The following is a 19,720-nucleotide window of genomic DNA, read 5'->3' as shown; positions in this document are numbered from 1 at the left end:
TGTAACACAAAGCGAGGTACGTGGAGTCTAAAGTCAGAGTTTTGATGGCTCTCTTTTAACCCGTAACTTAGGCTGAACTCATAACCTGGTCCAGAGTTTTAAGATTCAATCAGCTGTAGAAAGCGCCGCCCCTTAAAGGTAGAGCCAGTGGGATTTGTCCGAGCTGTTTGTAAACACTTCAGGATATCAGATCCCAACGCTTTGGGCCGGTGAAACTTCCTGAATACAGCAAAACAATGAGAAAAAAAATAAGGAAATACAGGCAGAGGGCAGCGTCATAAGCGAATATTCTTTATGAGCATGAAGGAACATGTCATAACTAACAACTGCCTCTTGTGCAACTTTGCATGTGTCGCCATACAAAGCTGTGCAGCCCAAACTGTATGTGACATTGCCATGGGAACCTCAGTTGGCGATGCACCGAATTATTTACTTTACAAAATGGCGGATGTTGCGGTTTCTAATTCAGTGGTGAAATCAGTTGGAAGAGAAAGTGTGTTCACAAACATCTCCTGCTCATCTTGGCAGGTAAGAGATCCCACACATGTCATTTGCATCACAGTGAGCCAGATTTAAATCAGACGGCTGTTTGGTGTGGACTCACAGGACGTCGGTTGAGTGGGCGGTCCTTTCGGCGCAGCTCGGGACACGTTCAGGTACACGCTGCTGAAAGAACTGAGGTCACGTGTGGCCCAGACGGCCTCCGAATGTGGTCTGAGCAATAGGATGTGTCCTGGTTGCGGTCACACCTGTACTGAAGTGTCCACCTGTTATCAGATCACCCAGGATACATGTTAATACCAGGTTTAAACAGTGACTAGAGCATCAGTGGCCTGTATACCACTACTGTCTGTATTTTAAATATTTAAGTTTAACTGATGACTAAAACTTCCCCAAAACCACGTGTTAAAATTTTACCAAAAGAAAACTGTGAGTAAAGTCAGCATGAGGACTTTATTGGACTGAAACAACGCTCGCATTAAAAAAAAAAAAAGCTCTCATTACAGTTTTTAGGTTTTTGTTCCCATCCGAATACAGTTTGATTGTAGTGCATCATTCTCACTTGATCCAGGCTGCACTCGGCCATTCAAAGTCCAGAAATAAAATTATTTAAAAACAAAGCTAAATTAAGAGACGGCAGAATCATTCCATTTTCTCTTCGTTTGTCTGCTCCGGGTCGTGGGAGTAGCAGCATTTGTCTCCATAGGTGCATGTTCCCTGAAAAAAAAAACAAAAAAACACAACAATATTAAGATAAATAGCAAAACTCAGGCTGATGATATATTAGAGTCTGTACGACAGCCAGAGGGAAGTTTTGGCTGCAGCTGGTGAAAAGCGCTCAGCTTGTTGGCAGAAAACCAGCAGTGAGCAGCTGATGGAGACGACTAATTCACCTGCATGCGTCTGTCTGGTGTTTTATTTCCCACCCCGGACGTGAAGACCTTACAAGTGGATGATTAGTATTTAAGCAACTGTCTCCCTTTAATTCTGTGAGACTTCTGTTACCAACATTATCATAAAGGACACGATGTGCTGAAACGATCCTCGCCTGCAAAAACTCAGTGAACTGCAGTAAACTGCTGGAATAAAAAAAAAAAAAACAGGTTACTATTCATCTGTTTTCATCTGCATACTGAGCTGTACTCCAATAGAAAATGTCAAAATGTGATATCAGGTCCTGTTGCATGTAAAACAGCAGATGGAATATAAACCGTAACACTGTGCTAATGTGAAGACACATATTGTAAAAAAATAAAATAAAATTAGTGCTGCAACTATGGATTATTTTCATAGTTGATTGGTCAGTCATTCATTTTCTGGATTAACTGATAAATAGTTGTTTGTTTTAAAATGTCAGAAAATGTTGAAACATGTCAGCGTCTCCCAAAGTTTTGAAGATATTCAGTTCACTGTCTCAGAAGAGTAAAATATTCATATTTAAGAAGCTGCAATCAGAGGATTTTAACTTTATTTTTCTTAATAACTGACTTAAAGTAGATGTGAAGGTTCATTCTACAGTAGCAAAAACACAAAGATCCTTATTTTCAGTATGATTATACACCAAAAAATATACTTATGAATATTATATTACATTTCTGCCATATTCTGTCAACGAACCCCTGAACCACACTGAATGTCTGGAAACTGACGAGAGCCCAGACTGAACCAAAACCAGAAAGTTGCAGCTGTGAATCGGGTTGATGATGAGTCAGGTCTGTGTTCATCTCAACAATTAACCCTTTTCATATTTAACAGATTAATTTGACCAATTTTCCATAGAAAAATATTGGTTCATACAACTTTTAAAGTCATTAAAGCCTCTTTAAATAGTAAAAATGCATATATGATATCAAAGTTTAGTTTCGCAGGACACATGAGGAGCTGCAGGAGTTTGTTTGATAGTTTGTGTTATCGTTTGACCTCGGTGTGACTTTGGTGTTTTAACACATTTGTTCGGGTCTGAAGTGACGTTACAACAACTAGCAACTCCCGCGGGCTGCGAGGGGAAAGTTACTGTTTTTTCCAACATTGACTGGTGATTACGAAAATATGTTGATTTGCTTTTCATGCATCGACGCATCGCTATGAACTGCAGCGGCCGGTCAGAGCATGGATTCACCCGGAGAACCGGCTGCAGAGAACCAGCCTCGCTGCCTTCATCTAAACTGCAGGAGTATTTTAGACACCCAAACACCATATATGATTATCAACACGTGGAACATGTTTCTGTCAGTAGAAGTCACTTTAAATAGATTTTCTAAAAGTTTCTGTTTCGTTTTGTACCTTCTGTTCACTTTATCAGCCACATAATGAGTGAGAAGTGGCTAAAACTAGCGTTACAGACTGTCTGTAATTAATTTCAGTCGGCAGAAAAACAACAAAAAAGTATTTTCTTTGGCCCACAATGATGCAACAATGTCATAACCAGTTTAAGTTTTAAGTTAAAATACTGATCGTCAACTTCAGTGACGGGTTGACAGCGATTAGTTCTTAAATTTATCTGCATCATAGCTCCTTTTAATTTGAGGTTCAATATTTTCTGATCAGGCATCTGTCATGGAGTCTATTAAATAGTGTGGGAATTAGACAAACTTTAAAATATGCCACTGTTATCATTATTCTAATGTTCTTTATGTGTCTACTTTTCAGGATTATGATTGAATAAAATATTGAAATAATAATAAGACAATTATTGTATTATTTAAGGCTTTGAGTGCAACCAATTAGCGAAAATGCATCTAAGAACAGAGCTGTCTCCCACTCCTATGACAGCTTGTGTGTTTTAACCAATTTTCAACAACATTTTCATCACTGATATGATTCAAACCGCAGCCGGTTCCTGAAAGTGTCTCTCAGCGCTGCAGCGGGTCGGCAGCGGGGACTTCTGAATAATTCATAAATCAGTAATGAACTCTGGTGTCATTAGCATGTCTTCAGGCATCAGGACAGTTTTATCTTCCAGCACAAGAAGTCGTTTCAGGTATAAAAACCGCAGACAAATTGTTCGTGCGTCTTCGCTGCCGTTCTAGGAAACCTAATGAGTCAGGTTGGTCTTTTCCAGGAGAAAACGGCTTTTCTCAGAAAAGGAAAAACAACACAAGGTCATTTCTGAGAAAACAGCCGTTGTCACAGAGAGAGAAATGTGTCTACAAGCTGCCGTGAATTTAAGAAACTTCATCAGGAGAAAAGCAAAGGAAGAAAAACCTCAAAGTGCTGACAGCATGTTCAAAATGTGTGACTAGTTTACATCACAAACTACTGACTCCACACATGACGATCTGAACATGTAAGGATCCTACATGTCTTATTTTTAAGAGGCTGGGTATATTTTCTCCTTGCTGAAAATAAATGTGACTTGATCTGCTTGCAGCGCAGCTCACGCTCTCCTTCATGCCGTTTCCTGCCTGGAGGTGAACCGACCTGTCTGAACTTCTTGCAGGGGAAGTCTTTCAGCTGCGAAGAGTCTGTGATCTGGTTCTTTCTCTTGTTCTGGCACTTCTTCCTCTTGTCCTGCAGGTCAGCGGAAATACCACCACTGGAAGAGAAAGAGACGAGAGAACGAAAGGTTAAGAGACGGACGGAGGAAAGGAAAGGAAGAGAGAGAGGGGGTACAAAGAATATAAAGACAAGAGAAATGAAGAGGACAGAGAGGTGAGGAGCGAAGTAAAATGGACAGACAAGGGGGGAAAAATCTGAAATCACAGCTCGACTTGTTTAGGATGTTGGCAAGTCCCCCAAAAAGCCACAAATACATCTTTGAATTTGATTTTAACTGTACTCAGGTTCATAAAAGTATTTTAAAAATGTGAAATAGCAATGCCAAATTCAGTTTGTCATCTAAAATGTGTTGTTTTGGTGCGTAATGTTTAATGAGAATCAGCTCATCCATGCAAACATTTACCCTGTAATTATTCTTCTTTCACAAATTCATTTTGTTGATTAATTTGGGTATTTAATTAACTCTTAGCAGCTAAATCTTTCTTGATGAACGATTATTTTAAATCGTGTCTCATCTCAGACCGTCCTCAAAACTGCGGCCGTCAGATCCATGTTTCAATCTAACTGTCAAGCAGATTTGACGTAAAACTTTTTGATGTGTCTCAAAAAGAGAAAATGCAAAATAGGCACATTTCCATCAATCAGTTTGGAGCGAATAAACTAGGCTATGTAAAGCATGTGGGTATAAACTACATTAATAAATGGAGTAGAAGAGGCAGAGGCTGCTGTGTTAACTTACCCAGCTTTGGCACGAGCTTTGGGGCCCCAGAAGGCCTGAGGATTCTCCTGGAACCGCGTGAGGTGGCGTTTACGGGACTGAGGGTTGGCGTCCTCCCTCACAGTGAAACAGGCTTCGAGGCTACACACACACAAACACACACAAACACACACAGAGCACCAAGAAGTCAGGTAAACACACTTAAAGGTTACACAAAATGTGTTTTTGTGAGAAACATTAAGTGTAAACAAACAAAGGTAATTCCACACGTTCACATTAAGTGGTGTGTGGTTTGATCAATGTTACACTTCTGCAGGTTCATCTCACCATTTTACGATATATTCAGAACTATTTTATGATTGTTTACTGATAACCTGGTTGCAGTTGGAGGACGTGGTCTCACCTGGGCTCGGTGGAGAGGATCTTGAAGGCGGGGCTCGTCTCTGACAGCTTCTCCCTCTTCACAGGATTGGCCTTCTCCTGTGGTGGACGACCATCCAAAAAAACATGCAGGGAAAAAATGATGCATTATGTGATTCAGGAGACCAGTGGTTTCAGTGGATTCTGGGAATTCTAACACACTTCTGGGCTTCTAACTCAGCAGATAAAAGCCAGGGAGGTTTCAGACCTATTTCTTTTTTTTTGTAAATTAGCTGTGCTTACCCAGCATCGCATGATGTCCCAGAGGGCTGCGGGAGGAGCGTCGGTCTTGATGGCGTTCTTGCAGGCATGAGAGAGGGAAACCCTGTGGCCAGCGTGAAGGAGAGCAGACCTGCAGAGAGAGAGCAAGAAGTAAAATCTGTTATTTCCACGTGTACTAATGGAGGTTAAGAACATCTGACAGTAGAAGCTCAAAGGTGTGGTTACAACAGCAGATTCATTTAATCAACATTTCTCAAAGATAAGACAAAGCTGCTCTGAGGGGAGAAGAAGGTGAAAACCCCAATATTAAGTAAAAAAGTGAAGCTGATCTCGTCTCAAGAAGTTGGGTTTATTTGCATAGAAAGCTGCATTTTGACCACTTGATGGCAGCAAAAAAATCATCTGTTCCCTTTATTTGAACTACTGAACAGAATCAAAGATGTAAACAGCACTGCAGAGCCAAAATAAAGGACTAAAAGAGGCTCAAAGGCGACACAGAACTGAGAGGGACGACAGAATTGTTTGGTAATTCTCTGATTTGATCCACTTTTATTAACAAAATATGGATGAACTTTAAACTTAATTGAGATGAGGGGTCTTCAATGTTTCTCAGGCCATTTTTCTATGAGATTTTACACTTAAAACAAACAATACAACCAAAGAATGTGTGTCCATGTGTATTACAGCCATTTCTGTGTGTGTGTGTGTGTGTGTGTGTGTGTGTGTGTGTGTGTGTGTGTGTGTGTGTGTGTGTGTTTACCTAAACTGGAGCAGAGGTGGAGTATTGCAGTGTATCGTGCTGCTCAGACTGTCCACAGTGTAATAAAGAGGAACATCTTCCAGCTCCTGAAACAAACGGCACATCAGAGGTGATGGTGTGTTGGTGCAGCAGGATGAAAACTCAGTCAGTCATAAAGAATATCAGAAAAACGTTTGATTTTCACGTGATGCAACTAACTGCGCCCTAATGACAACAACAATGATGTGAGTGTATATAAAAGGGAAATGAATACCTCTGTCACCATGCTGAGCATGCCCTCGATGCGCTTCGACGTCCCGAATCGAGACGGGTTCCCCGACACGCTTGACAAAACCTTCTGCACAAATGCCGAATCATGGATTGGCTCCGCCCACAGAGGACCACCCATCTATTGAAGCGACAGACACAGGCTTCAGACGGTGTGTTGTATGTGTTTCAAAAGTAATAACCGAGGTAAAAAATGTGAAATTAGGTGTAGATGCTGAGAATCAATTCATGCATCGCATAAAAACACCATGAAAATCAACATTAAAAGCAAATATAAGCAAGTTCCACGTGTAAATCTATGAATACAGAAAATACCACATAGGAATGTGTGTGTGCGTGTCGACCGTGTCTAACCTGATGTCTCTGTCCACAGTGTTCACATTCTGATCCAACTGGAGGTCCGGTGGCAGGAGAATATTTCATACTGAAAACACAGCAGATTCATCTTTACTATGTCAGCCAGAAGGAGATAAAAACTAAGAGACGCAACTCAGCTGTCTTGACTTTATTAACAAGACCGGGGGACTCTGTCAGGCCCCGTCTACCAACATGGAACTGGCCCCGGTACAGTTCAAGCATTTCGACCAAATATAAACTGGTTCGGAATCAGAAAAGTTGGTTCCCAGCTGTAACCAAAGTGGGCGTGTCATATTCTACAGGCTGGCAGGAAGTGGTGCCAGAATGGACACCAGAACTGGAGCCGTGCGAGCAGACAGCACAACCACACTCAGCAGCATCTCGGTGAACACATCTCCGAGACTGACGGAGGTCAGTGTGATGACAGGGAATACAGTACCAAGGTGGTTTTACAGCCACTCTGGCTAGGATTCTGACTCCGGGGGACAACAAAGACATGGTGGGTTCAGGTGAGGACAGGAGGGGCAGGAGAGAAACGAGAGGGAGGTCGGGCATCAGACACCGTCTACCTCCGGAGGCGTGAGCGGGTGTTAAGACGGGGGTTAGTCCTGAGGTTGTCAAGAGCCAAAACCCACTAAGAAAACCACCACGGTGTTGTTGGACTGAGGACGGACTGGACGCTGCTGCCAGAAACTAGCTGGTTAACATGCTAACATCAGTGGATATTTCTGCAACACAACACATAGATATCTTTGGCATAACGTCAAAACTTTCTTTATAATTTCTGTTCATTTTTGAACGCTTTAAAGCAAAATTCTTACATGTTGCACCTTTAAAAGTGTTTACAATTCATTCTGAGGGTGTCATGAATGTCTGGACAAAGGTACCGACACCAAATCTTGATATTCCCTTGTAACGTTTTAGATCCGATGTCTTCGACCATTTGCCAAAGGCCAAGAGTCTGAAAGGTTTTATTTCATATAAAAAAACAGCAGGAAGACTCAGATGAACAGCGTGAACCGTCTTACTGTTTTCCATTGGTCGTTCTTCTGCCCATTCTCTGCAGGTGAAAAGACCCGCAGCCGACACAGTTGTAGACCAGAGCCTGTTTACTGCAACACAAGACAGTGGGGGGGAAAAAAAGCCTGTGTAAGCTTTAAATACTGCGTTTGTCTGTATAAGCATATATGCTAGTAAATGTTCAGAGCTGTTGTCATGGTTACAGGCATGCATCCAGACACACAACATCACTTACACTATTCATTCAACTTAATATTCTCATTTTCACTCTATTCACCTAAATAATCAACATTAACAGTCATTTATTTCTAACATTTCTCATTTTCTTTTTTTCTTTATCTCGCCAAGTTCTGCTGCTGCCATTATTTTTAGTATTTGTTGCTGCAGTGACCCAGTTTCAGTTCATTCAACTTTCATCATATATCAGCCTTTGTTAGAAGACAGTGCAGTATATACGTGTGTGTGTGTGTGTGTGTGTGTGTGTGTGTGTGTGTGTGTGTGTGTGTGTGTGTGTTTGTATGTGGAAGCACCTGGCTGAGTTCTTGACTTTGGCCTGTCCTGTGAAGACGCGTACAAAGACCCTGATGTAAAAGTCGACGCTGACGGACAGCAGGGGCTGGATGTAGCGCTGGTACACGCCCGCCCTCTGGTCCAAACTGTGGAGGATGATACGAAGAGCCTGCAGGGAAAAAGAAGCACAGACGCACACTTTTTTTTATTTATTTATTTTTTCCCTTGATGTGAAATGTCTGAGAAAGTCTGATCTTCTTGCACCATTTGCTTTATAAACTAAAAATAGTAATATGTGATGGAAATATATTCTGCTGGTACTGCTCTCATTATTTAAGTCCTTCTCCTCCTGAAGCTTGACTCACATAAAATTAATTACTTATTTGTGTCATAGGTCTGAAAATATCCCATTAATGACAGAAACGCATGATGTGGACTCTATACTGATTATCACCAAATCCTTCAGTATCCACTGACATTTAACCATTAATTGTGAAGAAAAAAAACATGCAGAACTTTTTAATTAGTATAAATGAAGGAGTTCTTATTTTTATAAGTTACCGTCACTGCGTACTTCCTCCTTCCAGCTATTATGATAGTCTATTTCAGTGGTTCCCAAACTTTTTCTGCCGTGCCCCACTTCAGAAGCAGAAAAAAAACTTCAGCCCCCCTGCTGCAACCTCACACTTATTATCAATCATTAACAATAATCGGGGAAGCAACAGATTAAAAAAGGATGCAAGCTGAATTTTAGTGAAATAAAGGTCACCGCAACAGGATCAGGAAGCTTTAACGTTGTTTCACTCTATATTTCTCCCCTGGTCATCCATGCGCCCACTGTGCAGTGGCTCTGTGCCCCGCGCTCCAGTTTAGGAACCACTGGGGAGCTTATTTTTAACAAGAATGAAACGAAAATATTCATACAGGCACAAACAGAAAAACACATTTGCCCGGTTATGGTCTTTGGACCGGCAGGTTTGCATCTTAACACTTAACAAGAAGTTTTTAGTTGACTTTGTCTCTTCTTATGTACCATTTGAGAGAGTCAAACAAATCAGGCAGCAGTGCAGATTACCACAGAAGCTCCTGATGCTTTCATTCCTGTCAGTTTATTCTCTAAAACCAGAAACAAATCACTTAAATCCATCATCATGTGTAGAATGTGGTTAAATCACCTTTAAAAATATTTTGTTTGGAGAAAGCTTGGTGGAAAAAACAAACACTCCCGGTGAAAAATCACACAGCTGCTTTAAGGTTCATGTCAATTTTCTTGTAATTTTTTGACAGAATCACTTTTAAATATTGCTGGAAGTAATGGAACAAGAGGAAGCTGAAGAGCAGCAGGCCAGTTTGTTTGGCTGCACTGTAAACAGATCAGATCGTATTTTTGACAAAGCATAAACGACACTTGCTGTTACTAACAGGTGTCGCCAGATCAACCAGGATTGAGTTTAAATTTTTATTACATGATTACTTCTTTAATGGGACGGTTCTGCACAAAACCAGAAATACATATTTTCCCCCTGGCCTGAAGTGTTATCCATTCATCTAGATTTTTTTTTAGATGCAAGTTGCAGAGCTTAGGAGATACAGCCGTAAAGATGTCTGTCTTCTGTCTAACACAATGGGAATAAATGGTTTGCGTCGCTCAAAGGACAAAAAAAAAACATTTGCTAGAAGAAAAAAAAGCAGTTCTGGTAGATTCCACTACAGAAAGACAGTAGCTTCTACATGAAACTGATCACAACAAGATCTGTGGATTATCTTGAGTAACCTGGTCAATGCCCCGGCCTTTTATGTGCACATGTTCTCCTCGCTTTGAGCACCACATTAATCCAGTTACACTGGAAAGAAGGCAGACATCTCTACGGCCGATATCTCCAAAACTCTGCAGCTCACACCGAGTAAGATAGATGAAGATGGATGAATAGCACAACAGGCCAGGTGAAAAACGTGTATTTTTGATTTTGGGGTGAGCTGTCTCTATAACTGTGCCCTGCTGTTGAGTGAAAAGCTACTTGCACTGTGAAATCAGATCAGTGTTGCTCATGGCAGGATATAAAAAGAGCAATTAATCACTGACTTCTTAAAAACCACCAGTTTGTTTGGCTGCACTGTAAACAGATAAATCAGTTGCTCTTCTCTTGTACTTTTGACAAAGTGGCTGCTAAATTCTAATTAATTGCTACATAACAAATAACACTTATTAACACAGGTGTCACCAAATGAATCAAGACTGAGTTTAAAGTTTTATTATATGATTATAACTTTAAAAGAAGCCTGGAGCAGCAAAATGTCATCAGCTTGGAAGATTTTTCCTCATCTTTCTATCCCTGTGAACAACCTCCCCCTGGTGAATATATGAACACACACACACACACACACACACACACACACACACACACACACACACACACACACACACACACACACACACAAGCTTGTAGCCTCAGGCCAGAATCCATGACATGTTTCTGTCAGAGCTGCACAGATATCTCATTCACAGAGGATAAAGACATTATAACTGCAAACACTCAGACATGTCCATGCATGTACTTACTGCGCATTTTGTGTGGGTGAGTGTGTGTTTGTGTGAGTGTGAGTGTGTGCATGTGTGTGTGTGTGTGTGTGTGTGTGTGTGTGTGTGTGTGTGTGTGTGTGTGTGTGTGTGTGTGTACTTTGTGCCCTCACCATCTCATGACAGTATTTGGCTTTGATGGAGACCGAACCGTATTTGCTGTAGCAGGTCTCGCCACTGTTTCCCGCCATCACCGCCATGTCTGTACATGTTATACACAACAGACCTGAGACAGACAGACAGACAGACAGACAGAGTGAGTGAGTCAGAAAAGAGAAGAGCAGGAGTCATAAGAGACGACCTTTAAAACACGGTGGTAAAGTAACTCTTGACTTTTGTTTTAACCTTCTGTTTGCACCGTGTGGGTTCTGTCCTATAAAACAGACTCAGTGTGAGACTCAAACAGGATAAAACCAAACAAAACTTATTTCACAAACAATATCTGACCCACTTCTGATCCAACTGTCAAGCTGATTTTGTGCCAAGTTGTGAAATGTCACGAAAAATAAAAATGTAATTTGAGTGCATTTCCTTCACTGAGTCAAAGCAAGTAAACAAACTTTTGAATGTCAACCAAATCCATGTGAGGAACGGTGAGTAAAAACAGTCTTTCAGGGATGGATTCATGATATTTGGAAAAAGGCGTTCATCTGAAAAAGACAGACGAGAGAGAACTGATACATTTTTTTAATTCATCAGCTTCACAAAGAGGAAACAGCAGGTACAACATCTGTGGAGATGTCGAATCTTACACGTTTCCAGTTTTACTACTGATGACTGTAAACTTCACAGGAGCATAATCTGCTGCTCAGAGGTCATTTTTAACCCACGAGGAAGCAGCAAACTGATGTACTGATGGTGCGTCCAGTTTACTTTGAACGGAGCACTCTCTGCTCTTTACAGTGAAATGCAAGCTGCGTTCTCAAGTTGTCTGGAGTGATCACTTACTAATGGGAACGCCGTTAGCAGTTTCTTTTTTTAAAAGATATATTTCTGGGCTTTTGTGCCTTTACTTGTGATAGGACAGAAAGTGAGGGGAGGGCTTGCAGCCTGAAACCGAACCCAGGCTGCCGCAGAGGACTGATAAGCTCCACACACGGGGTGCACACTCTACCAACTGACCTACCAGGACGCCCTGCTGCCAGCAATTTCATGTAGGAACAACTTTCACCCCGCAGAAGGAAGGGTGCATTAGTCGACTATATGATTAAATGTCATCACCCTGGCTAGTTGGCACCAGAAATACTAGTCGTTTAAACTATTTATCAATATTTTATTCATGTACAGTGCCAGTTATCTGTTGCATCTAAGGTGTTACGCAGCCGCCCGCCACTAGTCAGGACTGCGGCCCCATCAGACAGCAGCCGCTCTCGCCGTACGCCGTGAGCACGTATGCCATGATCGCCCAGGCAACCTCGGATGTTTATATCAGCAAAGTCAGACAGATGACAGCTCATAAAACCAGTACCATTTGTCAGTGTTTTAATCTAGAAATTGTAAATAATAAGACAGAATAAGCTGGTATATATTCACTCGACTGGTGCAACATGTGACCACATGAAGCACGGACACGGACATTAACCTGCAAGCAGAGCAGCTCCTGCTGCTAGCGCTGCTAACGTTAGCCACACTGTGTAGCAGGCTGGCAGCTGACATCAGCTAGATACTGTGATCCTCTTTGGTCTGAAAATGTGAAGCGTTTAGTGAGTTGTCTTCATGTTTTGTACGTTCATGTGTGATGTTTGTATTGCACAGTAGAGCGCATTTCAGCGGCATTTAAAGTACAATTTGGCGATTGTAGACTGTGATTAACGGCTTTAAATGGCTCTTAATACACACTATTTTTACAGACAGTGTCTACATTATAAATTAATAAATTCTGCTCAATTTAAACTGCTTTCTGAGTGGTTTCTTAGTGTTAGACTAGTCGACTAATCTAAATTGAATTTTGCATTTAATCAACTGGGAAATTAGTCACCAGGAACATCCCTGGTGTGCACCTACATGTAAGAGGAAAATTTGGAATTTTGACCTTGGAGTGAACTGTCCCTTTAATCTGAACAGTCGGGGAGAGTCGACAGGATTTTGACTTTGACTTGAATAGAGGGGATGAAAGCTTTTTGAAAATTTAACATCAGACTGAGGCTTTCCATCACTGCATGTGATCCATCAAAAATATTTCAGTGCACACATTCAATTTATTATGATATGGATGAAATGTGATCAGAGAAATATTTGTATGAAAACGCTGATAAACAGTAGTTTACTATCGAGACAGAGGAAGGAAAAGTTGAAGAGTTGGTTGAATGATTGACAGACGGACGACCCACCTCCCTCACTGACGGCCTGCACAGCCGCATCCAAGAAGCACGCAGGGCTACCGTACGGATCCAGGTCGATGACATCATAACGCTCCTTCTTCCCTCGCATCTCGTACATCAGCATACTGGAGAAAAAAATAAATAAAAAGGGAGAGGAGTGAAAAGAAATATTAGACAAATCCACACCCATGGCCAATGAAAGAAATGACAGATAGGCTAAGACAGAAAGTAATTGAAAAATGGAGCCGAGAGGGATGGAGAAAAGAGAGGAGCAGAAAAAGGATGAGTCAAAGCCAGTTTAAAAAAAAAAAAAAAGAGGAGATTAGTTCAGAGAAGAAAGGAGAAATGACTGAAGAGGATAGAAGAAGAGAGGCATGAAGAGAAGCAAGCCAAAGAGAAAGGAGGAGAGTGACACGACTGAAAGAAAAGGGCCAAAAGAGTTCATAAGAGAAGAAAAGCAAAGAGACAGGAACGGAGGAGATGAGATCAGGAGTAGAGGAATGAATAGAACAAGGAGTCAAAGGTGAAGCCTGGAGAGGAATGAAGATGAGAGAAGTGTTGGATAAATACAAGAGGAGGAGGAACAAACGGACAGGAAATCAGTGAAGCAGATAAATAACAGGGCCAGAGGCAGACCAGCAGCAAACAACCATCTCCCTCAAAGTGCTGAGTAATCATACCTGGCGTCCTTGCAGCTGGCCTGGAGCAGGTGGCTCACTCCGTTGTACTGGGCGTTCCTGGCGATCAGCGCCGCAGCCTTTGCGGAGAAGTCGTTGGCGGTGACGCTCCGCAGGCCCGGGACCTCCAGAGCGAAACGCACCGAGCGCAGGCCGGACGCCGCCAGACCCTCCAGCACACGGAGACCGTTCTGAAACAGAGGGGGCGAGGAAACGACGTTAAAGCTGCATGAACCAATGTTTTGGCCACTTGAGGGCGGCGGAAACGAGCTGCAAACACAACACTGACACATTCCCACGTCATAAAGTTAATGATATGGTGAACTTCACATATTTACACATCCGGCAGACGTGGAGCAACGTCTGCATTCATCTGGAGATATGTTTGCATCTATCAGATGGATTTATATGTCTGGAATATATATAATTTCTGAAATGTTTTGGTTTGCTTTAAGTTCTTTTAGTTTCTAAACTTGCTCTGTGCCAGAAAACACCCCTGTCCCAGATAAAAATTCACAATTTTAAGCAATTAAAAAATGTCTTTAAAGCCTTCAAAATCTAAAACTAACAATATTTACTGATATCATAGGTATAAAAATGCACTATTATAATTTTGTCTCTCTAGAATGGGTGAAATCCAATGTTCAGGCTCCTTTTAGCTCGGTTTTGGTCTCCACCAACTCCCAAGAAATATATGGCTTTCTAGCTGCTAAAATCTCTGCAGTATTCACACGCTAGTTAATAATTTTGTCTGCAGGTCGGTACTGAACCGGTAATGTGGAAGCAGCAACATCTGGAGCTGAAAAATGAAACTGAAATGTAAAAAACTGCAGCTCTTTGAATGTCCGCTAAAGGCTGGCTCTAAAAGCAAGTCACCCTCCGTATTAAAATGTCCAACTTTACAGCAGAAATAAAAGATGTTTACAGCCCGTTAAAGGGATGAACAATTAATTGAAATTTTACTGAAATCGCAATATGGTGTACTGCAATCACAGTATGTGCAATATTTATTAAAGGAGAAATATGTGTCAAAATACCATTTTAATTTAAATACTGTGGTGCTGCAGAGGCCAACACATCATTTTCTAGACTTCAGAATGTGTTTTTCAATGAAAATGAGAATAATGATGTAAAAATGATCATTCTCTCTAATAACGCAAATCATATCACAATAACAATATCAGTCAAAAATAATTGCAATTAAATATTTCTTCAAAATCATTAAGTAGGGTTGGGCGATTAAACGCATACATCATCTATCAACGATCGCCGATTGCTTTTTGGGCGACTTTTAGGGCGATATTTGTCATTTTATTTTGCTAATGTAATATTCTGCAGAGTGACAGCCTCTGCTCTGCGCCGCGCTCTCATCCAGCGGCGCAGAAAACACACACTCAGCCGACCATGAGTGATCTGAGCTGAGTGAGAGGAAAACATCCAGCAGAGTCAGACTCTTTACTCTCTTTTCACGCGGTGAATTAAGAATATATTTTGACCAAACCAGAGTTGGTGATTGTTGTAAGAGTGGAGAGACTGACAAAGACGATTTTGGTGAGTTTTAAATATTTTTCTGTCAAGTTTGAATTAGATGTGTTTTCTGAGGAGTTAACAAGCCAAGGTCGTCTTAGTTCGATAAAAGAGAGAAACTTGAATTCAGAAGGTGAACGGTTGTTTTTCTCCGTATAAAATGGAAAATAAGTGTGAGAACATGTGATTTCTAGACACTCTGTGAGTTTATTTCGTCTACTGTGCGTAGTGAACGTACACAGCATGCGTGAGAGTGAACCAAAACACTAAAAACAAAAGCTGTAAAACCAAACCAGTGAGCTGAAAGACGCTAAAACGCCCCTTAGATCCGAGGAGTGATAATTCTCCACTGGTTCATCACAGTGACTCCTTTTACTCAAGTTGTCATTTGATTCAGTACTGCTGCAGTAAAAGGATCTTTGCCAGGCTTCATTTCTACCACCGTAACTCTCGTCTCTCCTGTAGTTCTAAACGCCGGCAGGACATTCATCTTTGACTAGAACTGTCAGAATCCGACACATCCGATCAGTTCGTCCAGAGAAAAGCTGGAATCACCTACAGCACCACTGTCAGTAAACAGACTCAGGTCTTTACTGACACCTGATGTCATTATTTCAACATAATGAAATCCTTCAAAGTTTCAAAAACTGATCTAATTACCTCTCTCTACCACTTGGGGCCAGCAGAGTGTGAAATTACCTGGTGCAACATTAACATAAGCCATTAGATGGAGGCCCTTATCCGAACTGCCGGCACCGGTGTGGATATTTTTAGCGAGGGAAACCCCACTGGGACTCAAACCACTAACCCCGGCATCGTTAGGACTTGGCTCCGAGCTGCAGAGTGACAATGACAGCCTCAGAACGCTTATCAAAATTTCCACTTTTTCTGCCTTGATTTGCTTTTAGTTTTTAGTTTTTGTGGCAGTTTATGTTTATTATGATCCCCATCTGCCACTACCACAGTAACATCTTATTTTCCTTTGACTTTTGTGTGCAACATCAGCAATATAGCACAGAAAAAAGTATGATTTCATTATTGTATAACCTATGTTTTAATGCTAAACACACATGAAGAGAAACTTAATTACTAACTTTATTTTCTATTCTATTACATCAGATTTTGAGAAAATAAATATATATTAGTAACAGAGAAATAAATTACAAAAAGCAAACTGTTATTTAAACTGAATAAGCTGCAAACATATATTTCTAAATAGATTATTTTCATTAATAAATTCATTCAGTGGGAATTCTTGTGGGAAGATAATTGTAGCAATAAAATCTGGTGCTTCACAATTACGCTGTATAATCAGTGCTACATACCTCACATTTCTCCCCCACTGTTACAGTTACTGCCGGCTCCTCCGCTCCGTTTTTCTCCTCCGTCTGCGCGTCGGCCTCGTTCGTCTCCTCCGACAGCGAGACCACCACCCTCTCTTTCTCACCGGGCACCGCCACCTTCACCCCGCGCTGAGCCAGCAGATCTCTGGCAAACTCCGTGATCACAGCACATCTGGGAAGGAAAAATGATTGCTTATATACAAACATGCAGTTTATGTAGCATAATGGAGTAAACAGCAGAGCTTAGCAAATATCCAGAACATTCATCTTAACACAAATTGGACAAAATCAGATATTATTCTGGTCTGGAAGTGGTTTAAAATCATGAATCCTGTTCCGTAGGAGTATATGTTGTTGTGTGGGTTCTTGTGTTTGAGAGGTAGACTTGTTTTTACTAAAAAAAAAAGGTCAAGGCACATCTGGCACACTTGTGACGGAGCGATGGAGTGAATGTGTGAAAGAAAACTATGATGAGGTTCAAATCAGTGAAAGTGAAACATGGCTGCAGAATCAAACATGCGATGTATGAGGGTGAGTGAAAGAATTGTTGACAGCTGACAGTTCAGAAAATTGTTTTAATTTAATTAATTCCTGTCGGGATTTCCTCCTAAATGTGGTGGCATTTGACCCACTGCTGGGAAAGTAATCAAATTTTATTTTCAATTATGATACTGACTTTCAACAATTATGAAAACAACGATGCTCTCATTATGTCTTGTGTTATAAATCCAGTGCACCCCTTTTTTTTTTTTAAACAGCGGTGCACTTCTGCCACTCCATAAAACTCCAAACTCACTCTCAGCCGGGCATTTGGCATTTTACTTCAACTCACTGCAGTCAAGTGAGTCACCAGTGGATTTTGATGCATGTGTATCTGTGCGGCTACACTACGAGGACCTGGAACAGCCAAACATCATGAGAAAGCAGAATTTTAACAATCCTTTCTCACATTTTATATCTACTGAATAAATATTATAATACATATCATGCATTACATAAATCCTTATATAATATGATGTATCATGAGTAATAACATTTTATTATTATCATCATCATAAGACATTTATTTTGTTGTATTATAAGCTGAATTACATTTGAAGTTCAAGGACATCTATGCTTAAGTTCAATAAATGCATCATGTTTCCAAAGTTAATCAGGTTCAATAATCATGATTACCAATTTTGCCATAACTCAGCAGCTCTAATTTGACCTACAGGTGATGCTACAACATCAGTCTGACTCACTTGAAACTGTGCACAGCGCATCCTTGTACAAAAGGATAGATCATTTATTATTATTCTATAAGATATTTTCTATTATTAAGGTGATAATATGTCATTTTTGCACTATAGCTCATTTCAGTGGGTTTTTCCACCACCAACTTAAGACAGTCTGGTATGACCAGCAGTTCTTGGTGACTAATGTTAGCACACTTATACAGCATATTGCTGTGCAACTGGAATCTCTACCTCTGCTCCTGTTACACTACTTTTAGGATTTATTTTACTCCCTGCTTTATAGTTTTACTTTGAAATCATGATTTTAGAGTTCTGTACATTCTTGTCAGAGTTATCGGCTCTGAGGTTTAACAATCTAACATGTTCTCAAAAGCATAACGACGTTCCATTGATCGTCTTTACAGTGAAAAGAAAAACATACAGTCTGAAGTATACTGTATACTGAATCATGCCAAATGATGATCTGATCAGTATGATGGATCACCTCATACTGAGCTGATCTGAGGAGGATCATGTCTGTGTTGTACAGTAATTATTTTCATCATCATAACATCGGTTCATGCTTACGTCAAATCTCTGTTAAACTCCTGGACCGGGTTGTAAAACACCTCATTGGCACTGGGAAACAAGATGGCCGCCTTGCCCTCCTTGACCACCGTCTCCCCGGGTAACAGTCCCGTGGGAAGTGTCTTCTCCTTGTCAGCTGGCGTGTCGTTGGATGCCTGGTTTATACCTTCTGCTGAAGACTCAGCGGGTGTGGGAGGAGGTTTGGTGGGGGTACTGTGAAGGTCCTGAGCAGTTTTCAGGGGCTCCATGGATCTCAGTCCCCTGCAGGCAGCAGCAGAACTGCCTAAACTCCACCGAAACGTCTGTCTGACGGGGTGGGTGCAGGGAGGATGCAGATGATGGGAGATGATACAGGGGACGAGCCGAGCTGTCCGCACCAGCATAAAGGTACACCCTCTGAAAAAAGACCAACAACATGTTTCAATGCTGCACAATGTTTTTAAAATCTGAAATATCTCCAGTGATGTGGCAGATTAAATATAGAAGCCATCCGACACTGGATACTTGAGACCGATAACACTGACAATATTTGATAGTGCAATGTCATTGAGAAGCTCCTTAAAAATAAAATGTGTGGCAAAATAACATCACTGTGAAGTACTGTGATGCTGCAAAGATGCCCTGGTCTGCCAAACTTGTTTTCCAGATGTAAGAAAACATGTTTTTTGGTACAGCAAAAATGATCATTAACACTAATCGCAAATAACATAATATCTGTCAAATATACATACTTGTACTTTACTTGAGTATTTCCATTTTATGCTACTTTAAACTTATACATTTCGAAGGTCACATTATATATTGTACTTGTAACACTGATAATTAATTTAAAACAAGCTTGTATGATGTGATCCAGCAGTATACCAGCGTAAGATTTCTTGTTTGTTCCTTGTCACTGACACAGTTCAATCAGCCAACACCCCAAAACAATAGAGTCAATACCGACATGAGGATACACTGTTTGACATCTGCAAGGACATTTGGCACATTTCACTTGGGACCCGACCCACAAAAGCCATGCTGCTCATCCCTCAAACACAGGATCCTTACAGCCTTTCCAGTGGTATAAGATACAATACTAATAATACAGTGACAACGGAGAAATGATCAACCAAACTTTATTTTGACAAGTAAATGACATCGTCAAATGTCTTGTTTTGCCCACAACTCAAAAGATATTCATCTCACTGTTATGG

At 41.0% G+C, this 19,720-nt stretch overlaps 1 protein-coding gene across 1 annotated transcript; it reads right to left on the bottom strand.

Annotated features, from left to right (window-relative positions):
- Window positions 1-935: 935 nt before the first annotated feature.
- Window positions 936-18,917, bottom strand: trmt1 (tRNA methyltransferase 1). The gene is made up of 15 exons (XM_084714774.1): window positions 18,525-18,917; window positions 16,702-16,891; window positions 13,853-14,040; window positions 13,182-13,297; window positions 10,965-11,077; window positions 8,294-8,442; window positions 7,772-7,855; window positions 6,741-6,810; window positions 6,373-6,507; window positions 6,120-6,205; window positions 5,381-5,489; window positions 5,121-5,197; window positions 4,739-4,858; window positions 3,922-4,036; window positions 936-1,218 (listed from the first exon to the last, which is right to left on the bottom strand). Exons 1-15 carry the CDS (start codon window positions 18,905-18,907, stop codon window positions 1,144-1,146), a joined length of 2,010 nt encoding a protein of 669 aa, XP_084570900.1. The 5' UTR covers window positions 18,908-18,917; the 3' UTR covers window positions 936-1,143.
- Between the last annotated feature and the right edge of the window lie 803 nt (window positions 18,918-19,720).

Source organism: Lutjanus erythropterus, chromosome 3 (assembly GCF_056507025.1).
Source record: "Lutjanus erythropterus isolate fLutEry1 chromosome 3, fLutEry1.hap2, whole genome shotgun sequence".
NCBI classification, from domain to species: domain Eukaryota; kingdom Metazoa; phylum Chordata; class Actinopteri; order Lutjaniformes; family Lutjanidae; genus Lutjanus; species Lutjanus erythropterus.
The sequence above is the reverse complement of the archived record's forward strand: the minus strand, read 5'-3'. Positions and strand labels throughout refer to the sequence as shown.

What these genes read in the sequence shown, in the direction of transcription:
- trmt1 (XM_084714774.1), bottom strand. Translation starts at nt 18,907, where the DNA reads ATGCTGGTGCGGACAGCTCGGCTCGTCCCCTGTATCATCTCCCATCAT. An exon ending in GAGTTTAACAGAGATTTGAC is followed by an intron (nt 16,892 to 18,524) that starts GTAAGCATGAAC and finishes TTTCCTTCCCAG; the next exon opens with ATGTGCTGTGATCACGGAGT. An exon ending in AGAACGACCAATGGAAAACA is followed by an intron (nt 6,811 to 7,771) that starts GTAAGACGGTTC and finishes CTGTGTTTTCAG; the next exon opens with TATGAAATATTCTCCTGCCA.